The following is a 26,500-nucleotide window of genomic DNA, read 5'->3' as shown; positions in this document are numbered from 1 at the left end:
GATAGCGGTTGCAGTGGCAATCCTAACGAGCCTAGAAACGAGTCAAACGGATGGGAACTGATTGAGCAATCCTAGGGACAACTGTGGACAGACTGTAAGAAGCTGTATTGTGATATACTAACTTGTACTCACCTGTGGACAGACTGTAAGAAGCTAAGGCCTCTGAAGCGTCCACAGGGAAGTTCAACCATACATGACTAAGCTATCATGTGACTAAACTCGTCCGCATATATCTAAGTCCACCAATAACACTTGTAGACTGCTTGCTCACTCTAACACGGGCAAGGTAGAGACATGATAAGAGATTACTCCTGAGGTCAGAAACTGCTTAGAAGACCAACCTACAGCAGCACCCCAGACAAGAGTCACATAACCACCTGTAGCTCGACCTGTAGCCTTGCAGGCTCCGTGAGAGGCATCCGAGTAGGTGGCCTAGAGGTGGAACCCACGACTGAGGGCCTGCTGCAGGGGCTGAGGCACAGTACAGATTATGTGAGAACTCAGAGCTCCGAACTGTCAGGTGACTTGTCCTGTCATCACCTAACATGAACACCTCTGGGTCAATCTCAAGGACAAGCTAAAGGTCTACCCCAAGCCACCAAAGGGAGTACATGAATTGTGGGATAGAGTGGCTGAAGAGTGGGACAAAATCACACTAGAAGAATGCCAAAGACTTATAGAAAGCATGCCCAGGAGGTGCCAAGCAGTTACCAAGGCCAAGGGTGGTCATACAAAGTATTAATTGTAACTTGAGTAGAGGGTCAAACAACTGTCCCAATGATTGATTATTTTGTTGATTTAATTTCTCGGCCTTTTACTGCTTGAAATATGTCATCTTACATGCGTTTTGAAGACCACATGTAGGGGTATGAATTATATTAATTACATAATCATACTCATAAAGCTCATTGTGCTATGACGCAAATAGTGCAAAACCTCGAAACACTGGGACAGTTTTTTGAGCCACTGTATATCCTGAGTTTCAGGCAGTCTGGAGCGCTCCTGAGCGTGTTTCTTCGCATGCCTTTGCTTTCTGCACCTCCTAGGCATGTGCCCTACCCTCCCCTCCCACAAAAGGAACAAGCGATTGATGCGTTCCTAGGGCCAGAAGTCGGTTTTTTTTTTTTTTTTTTTTTGTAATCAACGTAAGTTTATTTCAAAACTACTCGTACGTCGGGTGTCACGACACGTTCCTACCCTCACCAGTTTACAGAGGCCCAGAACTACAGTATTCTAACTACAAAACCGTATCCAGCACGACAAGGTCAAGCGCTATAGAGAAAGAGAAAAAAGAACAAAACAAATCGAGACGGTAGTACATATGTAAGAGGCCCCGGGATAAAACCAAGCAGTCAGGCAATACATCCTACATAATACCGGAACACTAGAGCACTCGCAGTCCCTTTTGCGGAAGCAGACATATCAAATATGAAAATGAAAAGTTGAGGCAGACTCGAAGTCACTTTAGATCCTCAGAGAAATTGTTCCTCACCACTACCGTTTCTCCCTCCTAAACCACTATGCAACCTTCCAAGTTCTCCATCAGAATCCACCAACCCAACCCGGCGACGGCTGTCTGTCCACCTTAAGTCAACCGCGCGGGAAACTGGCGCTTGAGCCATGCACGATCGATCCTATTCTTCCAGAATGGGCACACCTTAGCATCCGTAGAGGAATTAGAGCGCTTGTCCGCTGGGCGTTTAGCCACGGTACAATTTGCGCATTGGCGCACGTCGACGCGCTTAGCGTCGACACACTTGAAGTGATTGGCCTCGGAATGAGGACCAGAGCAGAGGGAGCAGCGTGCACACTTGGCACGGCACTGATCGGAATGATGGCCCCAGCGCTGACAGCGAGTGCAGTGGACGGAGCCGGAATGGGGGCGAGCACCCTTGATCTGACAGTTCGTGCCGCTGATGGACACAAACTTGGAAATGTAGAGTCGGGCATTAGAGCCCGACACTGTGTCATGGATGTCGACCCATGCCCAGCACAAGTCGGAATGAGGGGAGGCGCGCATGAAGCGCGGCTTGTGTTTGATTAGTTTGGCCAGCGAAGTGCCAACTGGAGACTTGTTGAGAGCGCTTGTGAACGCCTCATGTTGCTTGAGCACCCACTCCTTAGAGGAAGCGGGCACGTGGGGAATGTCAACTATCTTAAGATATGACGTCGACGTGATGGGGGAGTGACCGATTGGAACGTTCGGGCTTGGAAAGATACGCCGAACATGCTTGAGCACGAAGGAAATTTCGGCGGGGGAGGGGACGCGGGAGGCGGCAATACAGATGCCGTTGCCTTCGACCGAGGCATGAGTGAGAATGACGTCAGACTTGACGTCATTCTTGAGTAATTTATTGAGGTTGTTGATAACCTCGGGAGTGAAGGATGCCGCTGTAACCGGAGAGTCGGCAGGCGGTGTCAGGATTATAGCACGGCGCGAAGCGCCGTGTGCAGTGTGCTTGCCTTGGCGTCTCTTACGAGGCGCCAAAGGAGCGCGGAATGAAACGGGGGGAGCGCTAGCAGGGACAGGCGCGCACTTCGAACTTGGTGGGGGAAGGGGTTTGTTGGGCGCCTTCCCAGATGCTGGAGGTGGAGCGGCCGGCTCATCCACTTCCATGAGTGGGGCCGTTGCCAGAGGGGTGACGTCAGAAGGTGGGGCCGGATCGACCCGAACCTTCTTCTTCAGAGGCTTGGACTTTGCTGAATCAGCGGGTGGCTGTGCGTCCCGTGGATTTACACGTGTAGCAGGTGCGTTAACTGCGGATGCAGGCGCTTCAACTGCTGGGGAAAAGATACGACAGAAAAGGGGGAATTTCTCCGTGAATGCTGAATGGATAAGATTGACATCGTTATCCATGATGGTGGGGAAGGCGTCGATAATGTGTGTCTTCCATTTGGAGGAAGACAGCGCCTCAAAAATTTCAACAGCGTTGTTGATAATTGAAACAACAGCCTCGGCGGATTCTTTGCTGTCTAAATGCTCTTCGTCTTCAGGAGAAGCAGGACGGGGGGTAGTGGCATCCTCGTAGTCGAGGGCCATAGAAGAGTCGTCACTGCCGCATACCGAAACGGCAGCGACAGAGGGACCGGATGAAGAAGACCCCAGCGAGATGGGGCGCTTTGAGGAGAGCACGGAAGCCGAAGGCGACGGTGCGCGAAGAGGGGAGGGAGGACGAGTGGGAACCGGCGGCGGAGGCGTCGGCATACGAGGGGGGGGAGGAGGGACGCTGGGCGGAGTGTTGACAGCCGGCGGGGCTGCTCCTATCCCAGAAACTTGGCCAGAGGGCCCTTTGACTTTACCTTTGGTTAGCGCACTAGCTTTGGCGTTGGTGATGGCGACCGCAGGGGCAATGCCCCGGTTGCGGACAGCTTCCATAATCGCTCTATTCTCCTGCGAATCATATCCGAAGGTGGGGAGCATAATTTGACCTCCATACTTGGGGTCGAGTAGCACCTCAATGTCGGAGACAGTGAGGCGGTCGGCGTTCGGGTTGGCGGGCGGTGACGGCGCCTGAAGCGGGGGACGGGACGGATGCGGCGTAGGGGCCGGTGTGGACTGTTTGCAACGCGAAGCGGGCATATTGACGATGTATTGCTACTACTAGACGACTAGCACTGAGACTTCCAAAAGAGGAAGGTAGTGGTAAGAGGTCAAGGAGCGTGGGGCCAGAAGTCGGTCCCAGAGAGTGTGGAGAGGGTGTATGGCTGCCAGAGGGAGTTGTGGTCGATGTAGAGGCTCTCAGACACGTTGGAGACGTGCCAAAACGCGTCGAAGTGGTGTCCCAGGCGTAGGAAGCGTGTGTGCGTGATTGCGAGGCCATAAACAACGATTTGAGTGCAGGGGAAGGGATAGAAGTTGATAGAGATAGGAAGATAAGTGAGAAGAGTTGAGGTTGATAAAGTAATAGTCGTTTTTTAAGTGTTAGAAGCCGGGGCCCATACCCTGTCAAGCGTAGAATGTACGCGACGCAGTGGCGAGTCTAACAGTCCTAGGAACGAGGCGAACGGACAGGAACTGAATGAGCAATTCTAAGGTCAACTGTGGATACACTGTAAGAAGCTATATTGTGATATACTAACTTGTACTCACCTGTGGATACACTGTAAGAAGCTAAGGCCTCTGAAGCGTCCACAGGGGAGTTCAACCATACATGACTAAGCTATCATGTGAATACAACACCCGGATATCTCTAAGTCCATCAACAGCCAAGTGTAGACTGCTTGCTCACACTCTAACACACCCCCTTGATCTAGCCAGTCTACTCAAGTCCTAATAGAGGAACAGCAAACTCAACTACCTTCTTTGCGACAGCCTTGGTAAGGATGTCGGCCACTTGCTCATGAGTCAAAACATATAAAGGATCAATGAGTCCTTCTTCAACAGCCTCCCGAAGCCAGTAGAAGCGCAAGTCCAGGTGTTTCATGCGTCCATGATGTTCTGGATTCTTGGCTACACTATCAATGAAGAGTGTCAAAGGAAGTGTCAGAGGGAAGCCAAACTCGGTCAGGATATTCCTAGTCCACTTGATCTCTTTGCCAGCCTCGACGGCAGCAACAAACTCAGCCTCGGTGCTCGAGAGAGTCACAAATGGCTGGCGCTTAGAAGACCAACCTACAGCAGCACCCGAGACAAGAGTCACATAACCACCTGTAGCTCGACCTGTAGCCTTGCAGGCTCCGTGAGAGGCGTCCGAGTAGGTAGTGAAGAGTTCCTCCGAGTCACTAGCTCGATAGACCAGTTTGTAGTGCATAGTGCCAATGAGATAGTGGAATAGATGTTTGACTGCAAGCCAGTGAGCTGGAGCTGGGTTCGAGTTGAACCTCCCGAGATAGGAGACAGCATAGGCAATGTCGGGGCGAGTCATAGTGGCCAGATACTGAAGGGCACCTACAGCATTGAGATAAGGAACCGACTTCATCTCTTTTTTTTTTTTTTTTTTAAAAAATCAAAGTTTTATATACCGGCGCCCGAAGTCAGTCCGGTCGTAGCATACACGTCTGTAACTACAATTAAAGAAATAAAGATACTGTCCTTCCTCAGCAACAAGGCCAACAAAGGACTCCGAAACGAGTCCACTTCCGTGAACCCAAAAAGTCATGCTCTCGATCCATCAGCTAACCACGCCAGACCAGGCCAGGATCCAACCTGAAAATCCCTCTCGCGGCGTCTTGAGACTCATCCGTGGAACCCTTCCCGCCGCAGCAGTACTTCACCTTAAGCTAGTTCATCCGCAAGGAACACCCCGGGGAGTGTGGCTACCTTGCGTCGCATCGCTAATTGCCCCCATTCCATGTCATCCTACGGCACCGGACAAGACCCCCAAGCCTTCACCTGATACCCCAACCCGACGGCCGCCGAAAAATCCCTCACATGTGTCGTGCCTCCCGAGGGAGGGGATTGAAGGAAAACAGCCATGTGTTATCCAACAAATACTGATAGAGCTCTCCAAGGTAGTACGGATACATCCTGAAGCGCCTGGGACGGACAAGCATATTGCAATGTCTAAGTAGATGAGCCCGGGTCTGGCTTGCACCAGTACCACAGTACTCGCAGTCGCGGCGGCCCGCAATATTAAATCTGGCTCGGAATTCCCCCATAGGAGCATGACCGAGGATACATCGGATAGCTCTCGCACAGAACGAGGGCTGATCACCAAAGAAAGGAAGCCAGGGACCTCCCCCAACATAGGAAGGTCGCGCCGGCTTGTCAGTGCTGTCACACAATCGTAAGAAATGATGGCCACGGTAATCAGAAGAACTGAATAACCGCTGCCACTCATCCTTGCAGGCTTCCGTCGCCTTACACCTTATGAAGTTAAATGTAACCCGAGGGGGGATCCCCGGATTAAATGGAAAAGAAGCACGCTTAGCAAGCGTATGCGCTTCATGATGAATGCCCCACTTCAGATGAGACCGAGTGTGGACGAATGCAACTTCCCGCCGAGGATCATCAGTGAGCCATTGAGATAAGTTCACGCACACCAGGTGAGAATCAAACTGACCCAGGTGATGAGAAGGGTCCACCGATAGACGCGCCATAGAGAGCGAGTCGGTGAACAGGGTAATAAGTGATGGATTGTAGGACACAGCCTTCTCAAGTCCAATCACGATAGCACGAAGCTCAACATCCGTAGACGTGGCTTTCCCAAACGGTACAGCCTCTTCATAGTAAGGCTGTCCGCCCTTGTGAACAATAGCTGCTGCAACGGCCTGGGTACGATTCCCTTTCGGGACCACCCCATCAACCCCAACAATAACTGAATTAGGAACCATCTCCGCAGCAAAGTGGAGACAGTTCAAACGATTGACAAGCTCATTATCCTTAATGTTCTTGCCAGCTTCATAGAATTTGATGCGATGCCCGTAGACATCCATCAGGCGATGACCCGGCCTCGCCAACTCAGAGTCAGCATGAAACCGTTCCGTGAATTGCGAAATTTGATGACCAATCCCACAGACAGAGGATTTAATCTTTTCGCGCACTTTGTCCTCGAAGTGAGTAACGTGGAAGCGATGCCGTAGCAGCGTCTCCTCCAGCAGGCCCTTGCCCCGAACAAGAGTTCGGATAGGGTGCGTCGGTGATAAAGTGACAACCTGCATATCAGCGCGAGCTGCCAACTTCTTGATGTGAAGATGAATAGGGATAAGTCCAGCAAGCGACTCAACCCCTCCATTCGGGGAAGTGCGAAATGCACCAGTAATCCAGAGGGCAGCACGGCGCTGCATCTTCCTCAGGGACTCAAGGTGGCCCTTGGATTTAGAGAATCCATGATACCACAAGTTCATGCCATACGTAGCCACAGGGACTATGCATGATCGGTACAGCAAACGCTTATGCATAGGAGAAAGTCCCCTTAGCGAATTCCCAAGCATCCCCATGGCGCGAACTGTGGAGAAGGCCTTAGTAGAGTAGAAACGGACATGCTCACGGAATGTGAGAGTCCGATCAAAGAAGATGCCCAAATACCTCCAATAGGTCTGAGGGCAAAGTGGGCGAGCTTCCGTAAACGGTCCCACAGGCAGGACAATAGACGGGTTATAATTACCACGTTCCCGGGTAAAGTGAAAGATCTTGGACTTGGAATGTTCCATGTCGAGACCGACGGAAGTAAGAATATCGAACATCTCCTCATAAGCTTCAGAGAGCTTAGGAAGATTCTGGTCGAGAGTGCGAGACTGGCACACAATAGTGCCGTCATCAACATAGGACAGAACATCACACTCAGAGTGTGACATCCGCTGGTAAAAGACCTTCATAACCAAGGAAAAGTAAAGAGCTGACAGGACTGGTGAGAGGGCAGAGCCCTGACCAACACCCACATCTGCCAGAAAGTTCGGAGACTCAAACACGTTCCACCTGTAACTCGTTTGACGCCCCACCAAATAAGAAGCGAAGAAGTTCCGGACCGAAGCTGGGAACCCTTGCCGAGAGAGAACCCCGAGGAGGACCTCATGATTCAAGGAAGGGAAAAACTGTGCCACGTCAAAAGCGATAACACTAGTCTTGAGACCTTTAGCCCACCCTGCACAAATTAGATGAGTAAGGAATGCACCAGCATCTTCAGTAGAACGTTGCCGTATTCCACCGAACTGATGTGCATGGAAGAGCCCATATTTGACACCGTCAAATTGTAAGCGGGTGGAGATCATTTTCTCAATAAGTTTTCCAAGTGTGTTCAGAAGCACAATGGGTCTGAACGCACGAGGAGTGGAGTACGTCGCCTTGCCCGGCTTCGGAATGATAACCGAGCTAGACGACTTGAAATAATCCGGCCAAATGCCCTGCTCAAAGCAGGCATCAGCCAGCGACCGGACCACCAGCGATGGATCATCATCCGGCAATACCCTTTTCAGATGCCGCCACGTTACGTGATCAGGACCCGGGGAGGAGCGCGAAGAGCAGGCTGATAGGGCATCAGTCATCTCTTTGTGCGAAAATGGGGCCCAGTCTCTTTCTTCAAGAGCTGGGACCTCCTCAATAATGCTTAAGTCCACTCCCTTGTCAGCAGCAGAGTTATACGTAGAGTGTAGAGCCTCCCAAAGGGAAGGCATGTCCGTACACGCCCAGCCGTTGTGAACAATGGCCTCAGACAGTGGAAGTTTGCGCGGCCCAGCCCAACTCATAAGGTCCCATGGCTGTTTAGTCTCGACTGCGATATCATTGATACGATTATCAAAGAACGCACGTTTGGCCGCGCTACAAGCACGGCGAAAGATAGATATGTTCTCAGGGGATCTCTCCTCCGCTAACAACAACTTTGCTTCAGTACACTCTGTGTTCCACCAGGACTTAGAGTGTACTGTGATGATGCGTTCCGCGGAGTGATGTTCCCACCCCTCCACAAAGACCCGAGCAATGGCTTGCGCACAATCCTCGACCCCTTCATGCGTATCGAGCCAATCAAGATTGATTTCGCCCAATTTAGTTCGAACCTCATTGCAGAAGTCAAGCTCCTCCTTTGAGTCCGGATCAATAGTCATCCTGGAGATACGGATATCTACCTCCCGAATAGGAACACGCATAATGAGCGGGACATGATCAGATCTGCCCTGCTCGTCATGAGAAAGAATAGGCAAGAATTCCTCGTTGCCAAACATGGGGGAAAAGATCAAATCAATGACCGATCCCTGTAAGTCCTCATTATGAGGAGTGTGCGTAGGACCATGGTTGACTGGCCGCTGCCAGTAAACTCCAATGTCCGCCATGTGCTCCAGCAAAGCTGGAGCGGGAGAGCGGTGATGAGGACACGCAGGGTCCCACTCACTCGAATGACAATTAAAATCACCTCCCACGTACGAAAAGTGTGGAAGGGAATCGACCTTGCCACCCAGAAACTGGATAGCACGGCGATTTGAATCTGAGTAGACATTCATGAGAAACACAACGTCATTTCCCCCCGGATGAAGAGAAATGACCTGTATATCCTCATGGTCAATAAGATCCGTGCGAAGCGCGGGTCGAAGTTTAGCAAGGCGACGGTGGACATAAGTCAAAACCCGTGCTTCGCGATCACCTGTGACTTTAGATTCTAAAGGAATCCAGTCCGGATGCCGGGGCGAGCCCCAAACAGGATCCCCATCTGGCAAAACAGTGGAGATAGTGTGTCTAATTAATCGCCTAGGTGGCTCTTGGAAGAAAAGAACGTCGATGTGTTTCAACGTCTGCAAGAGTGTGTCAACATGCGGATAGGATCTATTCACATTTTGACAGAATACACTAATATCACTAATATTACCCCTAGGAGACCTAGGCATAATTAAATGACATTAGTTTGAGAATGCGGACGTCCACTATGAGAGCGGCGTACCTGGGAATTCCTATTCTTGATCCAATCACCATCAAAGCGATGAGACCAGAAGGGGCAGGCCCTAGCAGAAGCCGCGTGCTCTCCGGCACAGTTGCAGCAACGCGGGGGATGGGGACAACCCACACCATCAGCGGTGGGTTCCCGGGGAGGGTTAGCCTTGGGGTTACCTCGGCAGCACGATGCTTAAGCCCGGTGGGCATCAGAGGCGTGCGGTTCGTTGCAGTGAGCGCACAATGGAGAGCACGCCTTGCAGGAAAGTTGAGAATGTCCCCAGATCCAACACCGTTGGCAAAGGGAGACTCCTTGGTTGGGACTAGCCCCCATAATACGGAGGGATTTGTCTGGTCTTCCCGACGAGAGTCTTTGCAGACCGTCCCGCCTGAGAATCCCAGATGTCGAAGTAAGTGGACACCGTATCGGCGCGCTTGCCCGAAAGGACAATGTCGTCGAACAGAGGGGAAGCCCCCAAAGCAGCGACAACAGCATCCGGAGAGGTCGGTGTCCTACCCGACGCAAAACGAGGAACGTCCAACACCTTAAGATAAGATGTCGAACAAGGGAGTGAGACTGTGAACGCCGCCACAGGTTTCAGGAGGAAGTCGGAACGCAAAATCTTGGAGACCGCGTCCAGCTGAGAATCAGAAGCCGCACGGTTGGTCACGATTGACCAGCCACCGTAGGCTGCACGAGTAGACTCGACTCGGAGTTCAGAGCCCTGAGCCGTGAGTTTGGAATTAAGGAGTCTGTCTGGTACAGGCTCCGACGTCAATGGAGGCAACCGAAGGTGCCGACAGAAGAATCTGGCGCCGAGAGGGGCCACTGGTGGTGTGCTTGGCCTTGCTCGAGGCCGAAGGCTGAGCAAGATCCGGAGCGCGGTTCTCAGAGAGGCTCTGATGCATTCGAATGAGCGCATCAGCGGGGATGTGAGGATACGCCATGGCCAAAGAGACCAGCGGGTTAACCCCAGGAATAGCCGCCGCCGGAGGCGGGACAGCAGGAGGAGGAGCAGGCGGCTTAGCAGCCATACCCGCGTAAGACGTCCTACCCGGGCGGGTAGAATAGTTGGGAATGGGAGGGCGTGCGGGCGCCTTTCCCTTGCCCTTAGGATCAGGGCGACGAGGAGGAGGGATGCCTCGAGACACCTTCGGACCCGGCCTGGAACCAGGAGCGTCGGTACGACGAGGAGGCTCAGCAGGACCTGAACCTGGATCAGGATCAGTGTCCATGCGCTGAGAGTTGGGAGGGGGAGCACAGCCTTCGCGGTAGATGATCTTCTCAACTATCTTCTCTACCTCTCGAACGGGCGGGTCCAAATGAGAGATCAGAGCCGAGTAGGCCATGATCTTGTCACCATTTTCAGCAGTGAGGGAAAGACTCCCAAACGGATCTGAAGCAAGAGTAGAAGCTACTTCGAACAACAGAGTAGCAACGTGTGCGAGGAGGAACTCCGAAGGTTGAGCTCGACGAAACTGACCAATACGCTTCTTCAGGAAGTCCAAAGCAGCGTAGAGAGATTGTATGAGGGCCCTGTCATTGGCTTCATCACTTCCTACCGCCCCACTAAACTTGAGGGCGGAAGGTGCCAGGTCCTCCGGGTCGAGAGACATCATCCTAGGAGTAGGAGACGCCGGTGCAGCTGCGACGCTCCTTGACCTCTTACCACTACCTTCCTCTTTTGGAAGTCTAGTGCTAGTCGTTTAGTCGTAGCAATACATCGCTCCAATGCCCGCTCCGCGTCGCAAGCAACAGTCCGCACCGGCCTCTGCGCCATACCCGTCCCGTCCACCGTCTCAGGCGCCGCCACCGCCCGCCAATCCAACCGCTCGTCGTCTTCTCGAAGATGACATCGTAACACTTATCGACCCCAAGTATGGCGGTCTAATCACCCTCGCATCTATCCAGCTCGACTCTCATGAGAACCGAGCTATTCTCGACGCCGTCCGCAACCGGGGTATCGCCCCTCAGATCGCCATCTCCAACGCCGCTGCCCGTTCTGAAGGCAAAGGTAATGTCAAAGGGCCCTCTGGCCACTCAACTGGGATCGGTGCAGCCCCTCCGGCTGTCAACACACCGCCCAGTGTTCCTCCCTCGCGTGTGCCGACTCCTACGCCGGCTCCACCCATCCCATCCCCTCCTCGCGCACCGTCGCCTTCGGCTTCGGTACTCTCGTCCAAGCGGCCCCTCTCGCCGGGGTCCACCTCGTCTGGCCCTTCTGTCGCTGCCGCTTCGGTGTGCAGTGATGATGACTCTTCCATGGCCCTCGACTACGAGGCCGTTACTCCTCGTCCCGGTTCCCCTGCGGCGCCGATCGACAATTCTGAAATTGTTGAGGGAATAAAAGAAAACCTCAATGATGCATTTGATGCCCTCACACTCTTTTCCTACCCCGAATGGAGACAGTATATACTCAAGGGTAACCCAACACTCATGGATAATGAATTTGACATTATCCTTGATCATTTCAAGCATAGATTGAGGAAACTTTCCCCCCTCATCCGCCCCCACCTCTCAGCAGTTGAAGCGCCTGCATCCGCAGTTGACGCACCTGCTCCTCGTGTCATTCCGCGGGACGCACAGCCACCCGCTGACTCATCCAAGTCCAAGCCGCCGAAGAAGAAGGTCCGGGTTGATCCGGCTCCTTCTTCTGACGTCATTCCCTCGGCAACGGCCCCACTCATGGAAGTGGACGAGCCGGCCGTTCCACCTCCAGCGTCTGGGAAGGCGCCCACCAAACCCCTTCCCATCCCAAGTTCCAAGCGCGCGCCTCCTCCTTCTAGCGCCCCTTCTGTTTCGTTCCGCGCTCCCTCGGCGCCTCGCAAGAGACGCCAAGGCAAACACACTGCACACGGCGCTTCGCGCCGTGGTATAATCCTTACACCACCTGCTGGCTCATCTGTTACGGCGGAGTCATTCTCTCCCGGGGTCCTCAACGGCCTCAATCAAGTTCTTCGAAGTGATGTCAAGTCAAACATCACTCTCACCCATGCAACGGTCGATGGCAACGGCATATTCTTAGCCGCCTCCCGTGTCCCTACCGCTGCCGAAATTCAGTTCGTGCTCAAGCACGTTCGGCGAACTTTCCCGAACAAAACCACTCCCATTGTTCACTCCCCTGCCACGTCGACCTCTTACTTGAAGATTGTTGACATCCCTCACGTCCCCGCTTCCCCTAAGGAGTGGGCAACTAAACAACACGAGGCGTTTACATATGCCCTCAACAAGTCTCCGGTTGGCGCTGAGCTGGCCAAACTCATCAAACACAAGCCGCGCTTCATGCGCGCTTCCCCTCATTCTGATTCATGCTGGGCATGGATCGATATCCACGACACAGTCTCAGGATCCAATGCCCGTGACTACATTTCAAAGTTCATCTCTGTTCGCAGAGTGAATTGCCAAATCAAAGGCGCCAAACCCCACTCCGGCTCTGTCCGCTGCGCTCGTTGCCAGCGGTGGGGTCACCATTCCGATCAGTGCCGTGCCAAGTGCGCGCGCTGTCCCCTTTGCGGTGGGCCCCACTCTGAGGCCAACCACTCCAAGTGTGTCGATGCCTCTCGCATCGATGCGCGCCACTGCGTAAACTGTACCGCGGCTAAACGCCCAGCGGACAAGCGCACCCATTCTGCTACGGATACATCGTGTCCGTTTTGGCGGAACCGTTTCGACAGACTCTGGCTCAAGCGCCAGTTTCCGAAGAACTAGATCGGGATCCATATAATCCGGACTGCCTTTGAGTCCATCGTCTATACTCTTACCCCGCCACTGTTGGAGTTATTCAGGATCTTCTACGGGCTTCGCGTACCTCGTTCTGCGAGGCTCTGTCTTATGTCCCCGCTACGTGTTGGTTGCTGATTGCACGCACTTCTTTTTCTTTCATATGTGTTATGTTTGATTTCCGCTCTGGTCTCAATCGAGTGTTCCTATGTTTGGATAAGTTGTATTGCCTGACTGCTTGGCTTGTTCCCGGGGCCGCTTATCTAGATATTTCTTTTTCGTTTGTGTTTTTGTTTTTGTTTGGACTTTTATAGCGCTTGACCAAGTCGTGCTGGATACGTAGATAGAATACTGTAGTTCTGGGCCTCTGTAACTGGCGAGTAGTAGAAAGCCGCGGGAACGTGTCGTGACACCCGATGTACGAGTTATATTGAAATATATGACATTGATTACAACAAAAAAAAAAAAAAAAAAAAAAACGCCGGTGCAGCTGTTGATGACCTCAAAGAGGTGCGCGAACAGGGAGTGGTGGGATCCGCAGACAAAGACGGGGGAGGAGGGGAACCCCCCACACCCCAATCATCATCCCGGGAGTACACCGTATCACGAGTAACAAACACATCAAGTGTTTGCTGGGAGGAGGCACCCCTCACAAGAGAGGGATCCCGAGACGCAGCCCGAGACGCAGGGAGAGCAGCTTCGTCGTCAGAGTCAGAGTCATTACCAGCTAAGTCTGGTTGTTTCAGCTTCCACCACTGACCAGGAGGCTTCCGAACTCGCCCAGTACGTCTAGGAACGTGAGGGGGCTCAAGAGGCGCTCCAGCAGTAGGAGGAGTAACTGGGAGTGGTGCATGAATTTGTGGAGGTGTGACTGGAGGAATCACAGGAGGAATGAATGGAGGAATTACTGGAAGTGGTAGAGGTAGAACTGGCTTCTCTTCAGGAGGAACTGAAGCGGACGGAGTGGGAGTCTTAGGACGAGCAGGAGGGAAGTGATTATCACCCCCTTCATCCTGTAGAGGTGGCAGTCCCGAGTATGAAGATGTATCATTAGGAATTGGTAGTGACTCTGGTGTGCAGGCAAATGATGGAACAGCTTCGAGTTGGGCTTTAGAAGTGCCCGGAAAGTATCTCTCGTCGAAATCAGCTCTCTCGGAGATCACGGTTCGCTTTTGTTAGAGTGAGCAAGCAGTCTACAAGTGTTATTGGTGGACTTAGAGATATGCGGACGAGTTTAGTCACATGATAGCTTAGTCATGTATGGTTGAACTTCCCTGTGGACGCTTCAGAGGCCTTAGCTTCTTACAGTCTGTCCACAGTTGTTACTAGGATTGCTCAATCAGTTCCTGTCCGTTCGCCTCGTTTCTAGGACCGTTAGACTCGCCACTGCGTCGCGTACATTCTACGTTCAACAGGTTATGGGCCCCGGCTTCTAACGCTTTAAAAACGACGTTTACTTCAACAACCACAGCTCTTCCCCAATCATCTTTCCTGCCCTTCAACTTCTTTCACTTCCCCTGCCCTCATTTCGACTCCTATGGCTTCCAGATCGCCAACGTTCGCTAAACTCAACGAGGAGAACTACTCCACCTGGTCTGGAGAGATGGAGGGGTGGCTGAGAGCCTCTGGGCTCTGGAGACTTGTCTCTGGCAGGCAGAAGGCTCCCTCAACCTCTAGCCCTGTTACCCAGGCCGAAGTGGACGCTCTGGACACGTTTGAGGGCCGTTTAGACAAGGCAGCAGGCTGGCTGTACCTTATGGTGGAGCAGGAGCAGAGAATCCACTTCCAGGGCATCCAGGACAGTCCTGTGAAGATGTGGGAGGCTCTAGAGGCTGTACATCGGGCTGGAATGCGATTCAATGCCTATGATGACCTCTTTGCCGCATCGAACTCACTCACATGTCGCGCTTGTCACAGTCTTCAAAGGACAAGCCATTACTTCTAAAACGAGGGCCGCCGGAAGGCGTGTCAATGATGAAACAATTGTCGGATGGTCTACATTTCTGGCATTAATCAAAGCGCACAAGAAGCTACAAAAAGGATGGCCTATTTCCAAGGTTGTTCTTTACACTACGTCCCAGTTGATTGTCAAGAATTTGATGTCAACGAACTCCAAACCGCTTGGATCACAAATGTCCATTGCTGTATCCTTAGCCTTCGACGCGATCGCCACAGACTTCCCAGAGGTCGATATTGAAGTGTGAGGCTTTAACAAATTGTGGGCCACGGCTCCGGGTACCTATACAGAGGACTCGGGAATGTTACAGCCATTGGCTCAAAGAGCATACTATTCAGCAGAGACTGCAAGGACGTTTACAGAATGATCTCTTTCATTCCCTCAATCTGCCTCTTATCATTACACGAGACAGAAAACAACGCGAGACGCCATCTACCTATGGCAAACCGGTTTCCAACAAGGAGTCTGCACGCCGAGCGAGCCGCCACCACACATACCGTCTTCGGATGGTATAGGAATGTGCTTCGGGCTTTTAGTCTGCTTGCAAGGATACAACGTGCCGCCACCACACATGCTCTCTTTGGGGAGTATAGGAATGCGCTCAGGACTCGGGAACGCATCAAGCGAGCCGCTACCATACATGCCGTCCTCGGATGGTATAGGAACGCGCTCAGGACCTTCGGTCCGCTCGCAGGTTCAAAGTTCATCATATCATATCAAGTCTTGTTTCAAGGGTAACAGCTGGTATGACATTACTGACAAGGAAGGCAATGAAGTACTTCCAAGTCACCTTCAAGGCGGTCCATGGTTCCAAACATATCAAGGAGTCAGAGCTGCCAATTCGTCGCCACTCTTCGCTCGTCTTATGCGAGTCATGTGCAACCATGCACCGATAGGGGAATACAGAGTGAGGTTCTTCCCCAACGAACCTTACAAAGCGTGCCAATGCGATCTTCGGTCACCAGAGATGCGTCAACACTTATTAATGGTCTGTCCTCTGTTCGTGAGGCAGATCAATCACTATGATCGTGAAGGCATCACTACGATTAGAGGCCTTATCCTCTTTCTTCAAGATAATCCCCAAGCGTTTAGTTTCGAACCTCCGGAACTACCGCGACATGCCGACAAAAGCTGGCCGGCCTATAGGAAAGAGTTGGAGTTGGCCAGAGATGAAGAGAATAAAAGGAGGAAGAAGAGAAGACTTCCTCCACTAGAAGGACCGATCTTTTTGCACGAGTCGATCGAGTTCGTGAGACATTGGAATGTGTGGGAGATTTTTTTTTTTTTTTTTTTTTTTTTGTAATCAAGTGGCTGTTCGAGCCTTCTATTCCAGCGATATAAGTACATGCGAACACTATGTACAACGTGCTGAGAATACGGTTGCCATGACGCGTTACCAAGAGAAAAAGGAAACATATCCTGCGCGACGAGGTCAAGCGCTAACGTTGAGAAAAGGAAAAATAAAAGTTCAATCGAAAAAGAGTGGAACATCAGCATGCGGCCCCGGAAACTATGTCGCAGTCAAGCACGGACCATACCTAGAACCGGAACGCGAGTCGTAATCATAACAAGCGGAGGATAGACATAGAAAAATGAAAATATATGATGGGAGGCCGATCCGGCTGCTAACCCCGAAGCTCGCTTTGACGCGCGCTGATCACTTCTTAGGGAATTGGCGCCTCAGCCAATCCCTATCAAATCGGTTCTGCCAGAACGGACACGAAGTGTCCGTGGCAGAGTGGTCGCGCTTGGTCTTACCTGCCGCACTACAGTTGACGCATGACCGGGCTTCTGGATCGCGCTTCGAGTGAGCGCAGTATTCATGATGGGCGGCTTCGGAGTGAGGGAGCCCGCATAAAGGACAGCGTATACCTTTTGATCGGCATACGGAAGAATGATGACCCCACCTCATGCACTGAGTGCACAAGGCAGAGCCGGGCCGTGGAGCTGCGCCGCGGATTTGACAGTTGCGACCGCCGATGACGATCGTCTTGCCGATATAAGAACGGGCCGAGGTGCCCGCGACCGAATCACAAATGTCGACCCAAGCGACGCAAGTGTCACTATGGGCCGAGGTCCGCATGAAACGGACGGCGTGCTTGATGGCAATGGAAAGCTCCTTACCAACCGGTGAAATTGCAAGCGCGTTGGTGAACGCGTTGCGCTGAACGGATTGCCAAACCTTCGGTTCGGCGGGGACCATGGGCACGTCGATAACCTTGAGGTAGGATGTCGAAGTGATGGGAGAGGATTTGATGGGCACAACGCCTGCAACAGTGACGAGACGCCGGATGTGCTTGAGAACACACGCGGTCTCGGAGGAAGAAAGAACCCGGCTCGCGGCAATGAAGATGCCGGATCCAGAGTCCTCGGAATGTTCAAGAATGACGTCAGAGTTGACGTCATCTTGGAGGTGCTTGTTAATCTCGGCAAGCATAGCCGGTGAAATGTGACTGGCGCGGATAGAAGATCCGGCCGGGGGAGTGAGTTGCACGCCGCGACGCGAAGCGCCGTGGCAAGTGTGACGAGCCCTACGCTTTCTGCCCGAAGGCTTGGACGCAGGGGCGATGGCGACGGCCGCGGGAGCGGCAGGAGCCTGAGGACGGGGCGGGGGCTGCTGTTTAGAGGGGCGGTTGGCAGCGGCCTTGGCGTAAGAGTTATTTTTGGAAGGGACAGGGCCCTTTCCAAAAACGGGTGGCTGGGGTGGAGGAGGGGGGGTCGGCTGTGCCGGCTTCGCCTTCTTCGATTTACGCGGGGTCATGTCCATGTCGGCCGACGGAGACCGTGGCCGAGGGGTGGCTGTACCCGAGGGAGTAGGAGGGGGTGGGGTAGGCTCGAATGCCCGTGGAGGCAGATCGGCCATTCCGATGATCTTCGCGAGCTGCTCACTGAAGGAGCCGATGCCAGCGACGGAGGAGGTGTTGTACCCATCAAGATCGCGCCGCTTGATGAGAGTGTATGTCGCCCGTAGTATACAGTCCGTAAACGGCGCATAAAGCGGGTGTTCAGGCTCGATGTCATCCAACATGATGATCGAGGTGTTGACTAGTTTGAGCATTCCCTTCTGACCAGCGGTCAGAACGCGGGAACGCCCAGTGGAGGGGGTGGAGGTCGGTGCCGGTGTCGGGGTCGACGGAAACGGCGTCGGGGAAGGATTGTCCAGCGGTCGGGGAGCCGATGTGTAGGACAGGGGGGTGAGGGAGGACTCTGGGAACCCAGTAGTCCTAGAAGGTGTTTGCGCCGTCATACGAGACGCCGCAGGAAGTTCGAACTCGTCTTCCATACGAGCTGCCGCCTGTAGCAGAGCACGCCCAACAGAAGTGTTGTACATACCCTCCGGAATTTCGTCATCAGACCAGTCGCCTTCGTCGCCGTCAGCGTCAACGTCCATTGCAGATTGTTTATTGCGACTCATAACTAGTGGCCACTGAGACTTCCAAAAGAGGAAGGTAGTGGTACAGGTTCAAGAAGCGATGAATGTGTGGGAGATAAATGATGGATAGAGAGATATCTTCTGCGCGATGATGAGAGCGACTAAGCCTGTGTCGCAGGCTCGATTGTTATGCTTGACGACATCGAGCCCGAACACCCGCTGTATGCGCCGTTTACGGACTGTATACTGCGGGCGGCACATGTACTCATCAAGCGGCGCGATCTTGATGGATACAAAACCTCCTCCGTCGCGGGCATCGGCTCATTTTCTGAGCAGCTCGCGAAGATTATCGGCTCGGTCGATCCGCCCCCACGGGCATTCGAGTCAACCCCGCCCCCTCCTACTCCCTCGGGTACAGCCACCCCTCGGCCACGGTCTCCGTCGGCCGATATGGACATGACCCCGAGGAAATCTAAGAAGGCGAAGCCGGCACAGCCGACCCCCCCTCCTCCACCCCAGCCACCCGTTTTTGGGAAGGACCCTGTCCTCCCCAAAAATAACTCTTACGCCAAGGCCGCTGCACGCCGTCCCCCTCCGCAACGACCTCCGCCCCGCCCCCAGGCTCCCGCCGCTTTCGCGGCTCCCGCCCCCACCACCCCTGCGTCCAAGCCTTCGGGCAAAAAACGTAGGGTCCGTCACACGTGCCACGGTGCTTCGCGTCGCGGCGTGCACCTCACTCCCCCGGCCGGATCATCTATCCGTGCTGCCCACGTGTCCCCGGCCATGCTGGCCGAGATCAACCAACACCTCAAGGATGACGTCAGTTCTGACGTCATTCTCGAGCACTCCGAGGACTCCAGATCCGGCATATTCATTGCCGCGAGCCGAGTCCTTAACTCCTCCGAGACCGCATGTGTGCTCAAACACATACGGCGTCTCGTCACCGTCGCGGGCATCGTGCCCATCAAATCATCCCCCGTCACCTCGACTTCTTTCCTCAAAGTAATCGACGTACCCATGATCCCCGCCGAGCCGAAGACTTGGCAGTCCGCCCAACGCAGCGCCTTCAGCACAGCGCTTGCAATCTCGCCAGTCGGAAAGGAGTTATCCGCCGTCCTCAAGCACGCCGTCCGCTTCATGCGGACATCAGCCCACAGTGACACTTGTGTCGCGTGGGTTGACATTCACGATTCCGTAGCGGGCACTTCGGCCCGCTCTTTCATCAACAAAACGATCGTCATCGGCGGTCGAAACTGTCAAATCCGAGGCGCAGCACCCCGGCCCGGTTCCGCTTTGTGCACTCGGTGCATGAGGTGGGGCCATCACTCTTCGGTATGCCGTTCCAAAGGCATCCGCTGCCCCCTCTGCGGGCTTCCCCACTCCGAGGACGCCCACCCCATTTACTGCGCCCATTCCAAGCGCGACCCCGACGCCCGGTCTTGCGTCAACTGCTGTGCGGCAGGCAAGACGAAGCGCGACCACTCTGCAATGGACACTTCATGTCCGTTCTGGCAGAACCGATTCGACAGGGATTGGCTGAGGCGCCAATTCCCTAAGAAGTAATCAGCGCGCGTCAAAACGCGTTTCGGGGTTAGTAGCCTAACGGCCTCCCAACTTTCATTTTCATTTTCTATGTCTATTTTCCGCCTGATTATATTTCAATCTCGCGTTCCGGTACGTACTATGGTCTGTGTTCGACTGCGACATGTTTCCGGGGCCGCATAAGTATGTACCACTCTTTTTCGATCGAACTTTTATTTTTTCTTCTTCTCTACGCTAGCGCTTGACCTCGTCGCGCAGGATATGTTTTTCTTTTTCTCTTGGTAACGCGTCATGGCAACCTTATTCTCAGCACGTTGTACATAGTGTTCGCATGTACTTATATCGCTGGAATAGAAGGCTCGAACAGCCACTTGATTACAAAAAAAAAAAAAAAAAAAAGCCTGTGTCGCAGGCGGTGTTGAAAAGGGGTAGGAGAAGGATGATTTTCTTTTATCTTGTCTATGAACGTTTCTGTTTCTTTTTCTATCTTAGTGTACTTGTATACAGATTCGAACAGTCTCTTCTTTCTTTTTCTTTCTCTGTTCTTATAGCTTCGACCTCGTCAGCTGGATACGGATTTGTTGAGTAGTTAAGTACAGGTGACGTAAAGTACGGGGAACGCGTCATGGCACCCTTTAAGTAGTTTTGAAATAAACTATGATGATTACAAAAAAAAAAAAAAAAAAATGATGACCTCTTTTCCATCCGAAAACTCGAGGAGGAGTCCCTCCAATCCCTTATCAACAGAGTAGAGAGCTCTAAACGAAAAATCAAGGAACTCCGCCCCTCTTCCTTCACTCTAGAGCAGCTAGATGATGAGCTAGCCTCTATGGCTCTCATCAGAGCACTCCCGGACGAGTTTTCCGGCTTCACATCGTCCCTACTGCTTATGGACAAGCTGGACAAGACTACAGTCCACCAGGCCTTTGTCACAGAGGACTTACAACGCAAAAAACGCGCTCAGGACTCCTCTACCTCCTCCCATGCACTAGCTGCTCGCTCTGCCTCTCAAAACACGACGAAAACCTGCGATTTCTGCGGGAGAGAGGGCCACAAGTTCTCTGAATGCAAAACCTTCGAGAGAGCGAAGTCCCGGGCTCAGGAGGACGCACAAAAGCCTAGAACACCGTATAAGAGGGCTAACAAGGCTCAGGAAGAGTCTGGCTGTTAGAGTGAGCAAGCAGTCTACAAGTGTTACTGGTGGACTTAGAGATATGCGGACGAGTTTAGTCACATGATAGCTTAGTCATGTATGGTTGAACTTCCCTGTGGACGCTTCAGAGGCCTTAGCTTCTTACAGTCTGTCCACAGGTGAGTACAAGTTATTAGAACTCAATACAGCTTCTTACAGTCTGTCCACAGTTGTAACTAGGATTGCTCAGTCAATTCCTGTCCGTTCGCCTCGTTTCTAGGACCGTTAGACTCGCCACTGCGTCGCGTACATTCTACGTTCAACAGGTTATGGGCCCCGGCTTCTAACGCTTAAAAAACGACTATTAGTTTATCAACCTCAACTCTTCTCAATCATCTTCCTATCTCTATCAACTTCTATCCCTTCCCCTGCACTCACATCGACGTCTATGGCCTCGCAATCGCGCACACACGCTCCCTACGCATGGGACACCATTTCGACGCGTTCTGGCGCGTCTCCGACGCGTCTGAGAGCCTCTACATCGACCACAACTCCCTCTGGCAGCCATACACCCTCTCCACACTCTCTGGGACCGATTTCCGGCCCTAAGAACGCGTCAATCGCTTGTTCCTTTTGTGGGAGGGTAGGGCACATGCCTAGGAGGTGCAGGAAGCGAAAGCACGCGAAAAAACGCGCTCAGGAGCGCTCCAGACTGTCTGGAACATCTAAAAGTAATGTCACAGGGCCACTTGGCCATCTGAGTGGGATAGGTGCAGCTCTGCCAGCTGTCAAGACACCACCCACTCCTCCTAGGGATGTTTCTACTGGTTCTGGCTCTCCTGGCTCTGATATTCCACTGAGAGCATCCGCTCTTGGTGCTTATTCCTCTCCCTCATTCCCTCCCTCATCCTCTCCCTCACCATCCTTGCCACTACAGCTTGATGCTGACTTTTTCTGGCTGGCTGATACTGGTGCTACATCCCACATGACTCCTCACCGCCATTGGTTCAAATCCTACTCCCCTCATCGCATCCCTATCCGTCTTGCTGACAACTCTACTGTCTATTCAGCTGGTGTAGGGTCTGTTGTCTTTCAACCGGTGGTGAATGGAAAAGAGACTAGAGCAGTCGAGTTCACGAGAGTCCTTCATGTTCCTGACCTCAGGAGTAATCTCTTATCATGTCTCTACCTTGCCCGACACAAGGGCTTCAATATCACCATCTCTGCTCACTCCATTGACTTCAATCATAAGGGCACATCGCTTTTCACGGCCACTATCCACTCCAACAACTCTGCTGAGCTCAACGGCTCAACTGTGACTTCTGAGACTGCATTCTCTGTCTCTACCCTCCCGGTTGACCTCTCGCTATGGCATCGTCGCTTTATTCATCACAACTACGCTGATGTGAAGTCTATGATCAGTAAGGACCTTGTTTCCGGGCTCAAACTCGAGTCCAACTCGTCCCCTGACTCTATCTGTGAGCCGTGTCTGGCTGGCAAGATGCATTCTCTTCCTTTTCCCTCCTCTTTGAATCACAATCGCTCTCCTCTCAAGCTGGTGCATTCAGATCTTCACGGACCGCTCCCAGTCGCTTCACACTCAGGCTACAAGTACTGGATCACCTTCATTGATGACGCGACACATTTCCGGGCAGTCTATCTGCTCAAAGCTAAGTCGGAGGCATTTGAAGCCTTCAAAGTCTACAAATCCTGGGCTGAGACTCAACTCGGAGTCAAACTGCGAGCACTACAGGATGACAAGGGAGGTGAATACATGTCTAAGGCTTTCAAAAGCTTTACTGAGCTTGCTGGCATCGAGAGACGTCACTCAACTCGGAACCGGCCTCAGCAGAATGGTCTTGCTGAACGGGCTAATAGGACTATGGGAGAGAGGATCACTGCTATGCTCTCGGAATCTCGGCTACCTCCTTCTTTCTGGGGTGAATGTATCTCGTCTATGGTCCATGTCTGGAATATGCTCCCTACTGCTTCGCTTTCAGGCACTACTCCCTTCCAAGCTTTCTATAAGCGAAAACCTGATGTCTCGCATCTCCGGGTCTGGGGGTGCACTTCCTATGTCCATGTCGGCCATTTGGCTGAGTGGGCATTTTGTCAGGATGTAGGCGTTTCCTGCCTGGCACTAGCGCTCGTTCACCAGTGGTCCTGCGTTCGAACCTGGGGGTGAGCAGGATTTATCCTCTACCTTAGGTAAGCAGTGAGCTAGGTTGTGATGACCAAGCAATAACACGGGTGACACCGAATGTTCCCACGGTTCCTTGATTAGGTAATCTGTGGTGAGCGTCATGTGGGCAGGGTGGAGAGACATGTCACGTGATTGTTCCCACGAGGCTGATCAGGACTAGCGCGGGGGTAATGCAGGTAGCTGCAAGCGCTTGTGTATACGGGCGTCTGTTACTTGTGGACATGGCTTCGTGCTGAGTCATCCCCCGGCCGTGTAGAGGAAAAGTATGCCGAGTTAACACTGTAATGGTGTGATGAGCGGTATGCGAATTCGCCCAGGAGTCCAGTAACATGGCGTGGAGCCGGTGCTTCGGCATTGGTGAACGTAGGGCATCTATAAGAGGTGGATCATCCTTGAAACAAGCCGACCGGGAAACCGGACAGGCCACCACCCACCATAGGGCCGTTCGCCGATGGTAGTTAGTAGGGATCACCTAAGCTCCGGATCCGGGCCACTGCATTAAGCAACCCGGGGATCAATCCGGTAACGGCCCCTGCAAGACGGAGAGCTCGGACAGTTACATCACGGTACCTCAGCCCGTTAGGGGCATATGAAACCGGCTGCCGAGTAACGGGAAGGGGTGGTCGGACTAAGGCGATGTTATAGTGCCGGCTGGCCTGGGCCGTAGCGGTCGGTGTGGAGAACACCCGGCCGGCTCGAGAGGACACTATCCTCCGTCGGTGGCCCTGATACAGTTAAAATAGCCAGGTTGCTGCTTAAGTTGATTCCACGGCACGGTCCGAAAGGGCCGGCGGGGCAGAGTGGCCAATTAGCCATGCGTTGCAAGACACCCCCTTAGCCGGGTATGTTTCCTTTTTCTCTTGGTAACGCGTCATGGCAACCGTATTCTCAGCACGTTGTACATAGTGTTCGCATGTACTTATATCGCTGGAATAGAAGGCTCGAACAGCCACTTGATTACAAAAAAAAAAAAAAAAAAAAAAAACTTCCTATGTCCATGTACAACGAGATAAGCGAAATTCTCTCCAACCTCACTACGAGAAGTGTGTCTTTATAGGCTATCCGGCTGGCTACAAAGGCTGGAAATTCTACAACCCAGTCACAAAGCGAACCGTGATCTCCGAGAGAGCTGATTTCGATGAGAGGTACTTTCCGGGCACTTCTAAAGCCCAACTCGAGGCTGTCCCATCATTTGCTTGTCTACCAGAGTCACTACCAATTCCTGATGATACATCATCACACTCGGGACTGCCACCTCTACAGGATGAAGGGGGTGATAATCACTTCGCTCCTGCTTGTCCTAAGACTCCCACTCCGTCCGCTTCAGTTCCTCCTGAAGAGAAGCCAGTTCTACCTCTACCACTTCCAGTAATTCCTCCATTCATTCCTCCTGTGATTCCTCCAGTCACACCTCCACAAATCCATGCACCTCTCCCAGTGACTCCTCCTACTGCCGGAGCGCCTCTTGAGCCCCCTCACGTTCCTAGACGTACTGGGCGAGTTCGGAAGCCTCCTGGTCAGTGGTGGAAGCTCAAACAACCAGACTTAGCTGGCAATGACTCTGACTCGGATGATGAAGCTGCTCTGCTAGCTGACTCTGAGTATTGTGAAGTCGAGTTTGCTGGAGCCGTTTCGGGTGCTGATCCCTGGAGTTATAGACTAGCTATGAAGTCTCCTGACTCGGATTGCTGGACTGAGGCTTGCAACACTGAGATCTTCAATCTCGAGGCTAACGGGACCTGGGAGTTAATGGAACTGCCTCCAGGCAAGAAGGTAGTCAACTCTGGCTGGGTGTTCAAAGTGAAACGACTTGCCGACGGCTCAATTGAGCACTACCGGGCTCGTCTCGTTGCTAAAGGCTATTCCCAACGTCCTGGATTTGACTTCACCGAGGTCTTTGCCCCCACATTCCGTCCTGCCTTGCTACGCCTCATTATTGCTCTTGCAGCTAGAGAAGGCTACAAAATGCGCTCCGTTGACATCTCTTCTGCCTTCACTTATGGGGAACTCGAAGAGGAGATCTATATGCGCCAACCCGAGGGCTATCACATTGGTAGTCCTAACATGGTCTTTCGGCTCTGTAAATCGCTCTATGGCCTCAAGCAGGCTGCCAGACAGTGGAATAAGAAACTCCGGAGTGTTCTTGAGGGTATAGGCTACTCTAGGCTTCGCTCTGACAGCTCCATCTACATCTACTCCAAAGGCGACATCAAGGTCATTGTTCCTATCTTCATTGACGACATTACTCTTGTCTCGAAGAGTGATGCAGCTATGACTTCGGCAGTCACTGAGCTCTCGAAACACTTCAAGCTCCGTGATCTCGGGTCCACTACACTTCTGCTGGGTATTCAGGTGAAGCAGGATCGCTCTCATCACACTATCTCCCTCTTGTAGGAGCACTACATCAAGGAGCTCCTAGAACGCTTCAATATGGATGACGCTAATCCCCTATCCACTCCACTGGCTCCGGGATCTGAACTCTCTGACATTGTTCCTTCACTCGAGGAGCAGGCTGAGATGAAGTCAGTTCCTTATCTCAATGCTGTAGGTGCCCTTCAGTATCTGGCCACTATGACTCGCCCCGACATTGCCTATGCTGTCTCCTATCTCGGGAGGTTCAACTCGAACCCAGCTCCAGCTCACTGGCTTGCAGTCAAACATCTATTCCGCTATCTCATTGGGACTATGCACTACAAACTGGTCTACCGAGCTAGTGACTCTGAGGAACTCTTCACTACCTACTCTGACGCCTCTCACGGAGCCTGCAAGGTTACAGGTCGAGCTACAGGTGGTTATGTGACTCTAGTCTCGGGAGCTGCTGTAGGCTGGTCTTCTAAGCGCCAGCCATTTGTGACTCTCTCCAGCACTGAGGCTGAGTTTGTTGCTGCCGTTGAGGCTGGCAAAGAGATCAAATGGACTAGGAATATCCTGACCGAGTTTGGCATCCCTCTGACACTTCCTTCAACACTCTTCGTTGATAACAAGTCAGGAATCAGTGTAGCCAAGAATCCAGAGCATCACGGACGCATGAAACACCTAGACCTGCGCTTCTACTGGCTCCGGGAGGCTGTTGAAGAAGGACTCATAGATCCTTTGTATGTTTCGACTCATGAGCAAGTGGCCGACATCCTTACCAAGGCTGTGGCAAAGAAGGTAGTTGAGTTTGCTGTTCCACTACTGGGACTTGAGTAGACTGGCTGGACGACGCTCCTTGACCTCTTACCACTACCTTCCTCTTTTGGAAGTCTCAGTGCTAGTTGTCTAGTCGTAGCAA

The 26,500-nt window shown here is 52.7% G+C and overlaps 8 protein-coding genes across 8 annotated transcripts; 5 read left to right on the top strand and 3 right to left on the bottom strand.

The window, feature by feature from the left end:
* Positions 1 to 1,585: 1,585 nt before the first annotated feature.
* AGABI2DRAFT_146035 (hypothetical protein) lies at positions 1,586 to 3,580 on the bottom strand (the record flags this gene model as incomplete). The annotated part of the gene is made up of 1 exon (XM_006456035.1): positions 1,586 to 3,580. The coding sequence occupies one exon, from the start codon at positions 3,578 to 3,580 to the stop codon at positions 1,586 to 1,588; it is 1,995 nt and encodes a 664-aa protein (XP_006456098.1).
* Positions 3,581 to 7,992: 4,412 nt separating this feature from the next.
* On the bottom strand, positions 7,993 to 9,255 carry AGABI2DRAFT_77234 (hypothetical protein; the record flags this gene model as incomplete). The annotated part of the gene is made up of 1 exon (XM_006456034.1): positions 7,993 to 9,255. A coding segment is annotated over one exon (1,263 nt), but the record flags the coding sequence as incomplete, so codon positions are not given.
* Positions 9,256 to 12,581: 3,326 nt separating this feature from the next.
* AGABI2DRAFT_77339 (hypothetical protein) lies at positions 12,582 to 13,007 on the top strand (the record flags this gene model as incomplete). The annotated part of the gene is made up of 1 exon (XM_006456033.1): positions 12,582 to 13,007. One exon carries the CDS (start codon positions 12,582 to 12,584, stop codon positions 13,005 to 13,007), a length of 426 nt encoding a protein of 141 aa, XP_006456096.1.
* Positions 13,008 to 14,887: 1,880 nt separating this feature from the next.
* On the top strand, positions 14,888 to 16,317 carry AGABI2DRAFT_122007 (hypothetical protein; the record flags this gene model as incomplete). Its single annotated transcript, XM_006456032.1, has 3 exons — positions 14,888 to 15,217; positions 15,389 to 16,225; positions 16,285 to 16,317. 3 exons carry the CDS (start codon positions 14,888 to 14,890, stop codon positions 16,315 to 16,317), a joined length of 1,200 nt encoding a protein of 399 aa, XP_006456095.1.
* Positions 16,318 to 16,645: 328 nt separating this feature from the next.
* Positions 16,646 to 17,215, bottom strand: AGABI2DRAFT_43136 (hypothetical protein; the record flags this gene model as incomplete). Its single annotated transcript, XM_006456031.1, has 1 exon — positions 16,646 to 17,215. A coding segment is annotated over one exon (570 nt), but the record flags the coding sequence as incomplete, so codon positions are not given.
* A 2,115-nt stretch (positions 17,216 to 19,330) lies between these two features.
* AGABI2DRAFT_43134 (hypothetical protein) lies at positions 19,331 to 19,900 on the top strand (the record flags this gene model as incomplete). Its single annotated transcript, XM_006456030.1, has 1 exon — positions 19,331 to 19,900. A coding segment is annotated over one exon (570 nt), but the record flags the coding sequence as incomplete, so codon positions are not given.
* Positions 19,901 to 20,720: 820 nt separating this feature from the next.
* Positions 20,721 to 21,062, top strand: AGABI2DRAFT_122004 (hypothetical protein; the record flags this gene model as incomplete). Its single annotated transcript, XM_006456029.1, has 1 exon — positions 20,721 to 21,062. The coding sequence occupies one exon, from the start codon at positions 20,721 to 20,723 to the stop codon at positions 21,060 to 21,062; it is 342 nt and encodes a 113-aa protein (XP_006456092.1).
* A 1,567-nt stretch (positions 21,063 to 22,629) lies between these two features.
* Positions 22,630 to 24,381, top strand: AGABI2DRAFT_227840 (hypothetical protein). Its single transcript, XM_006456028.1, has 2 exons — positions 22,630 to 23,106; positions 24,241 to 24,381. Exons 1-2 carry the CDS (start codon positions 22,655 to 22,657, stop codon positions 24,281 to 24,283), a joined length of 495 nt encoding a protein of 164 aa, XP_006456091.1. The 5' UTR covers positions 22,630 to 22,654; the 3' UTR covers positions 24,284 to 24,381.
* The last annotated feature ends 2,119 nt before the right edge of the window (positions 24,382 to 26,500 follow it).

Source organism: Agaricus bisporus, assembly GCF_000300575.1.
Source record: "Agaricus bisporus var. bisporus H97 unplaced genomic scaffold AGABI2scaffold_12, whole genome shotgun sequence".
Classification (NCBI taxonomy): domain Eukaryota; kingdom Fungi; phylum Basidiomycota; class Agaricomycetes; order Agaricales; family Agaricaceae; genus Agaricus; species Agaricus bisporus.
Note: the sequence above shows the minus strand (reverse complement) of the source record. Positions and strands in the feature narration are given on the sequence as shown.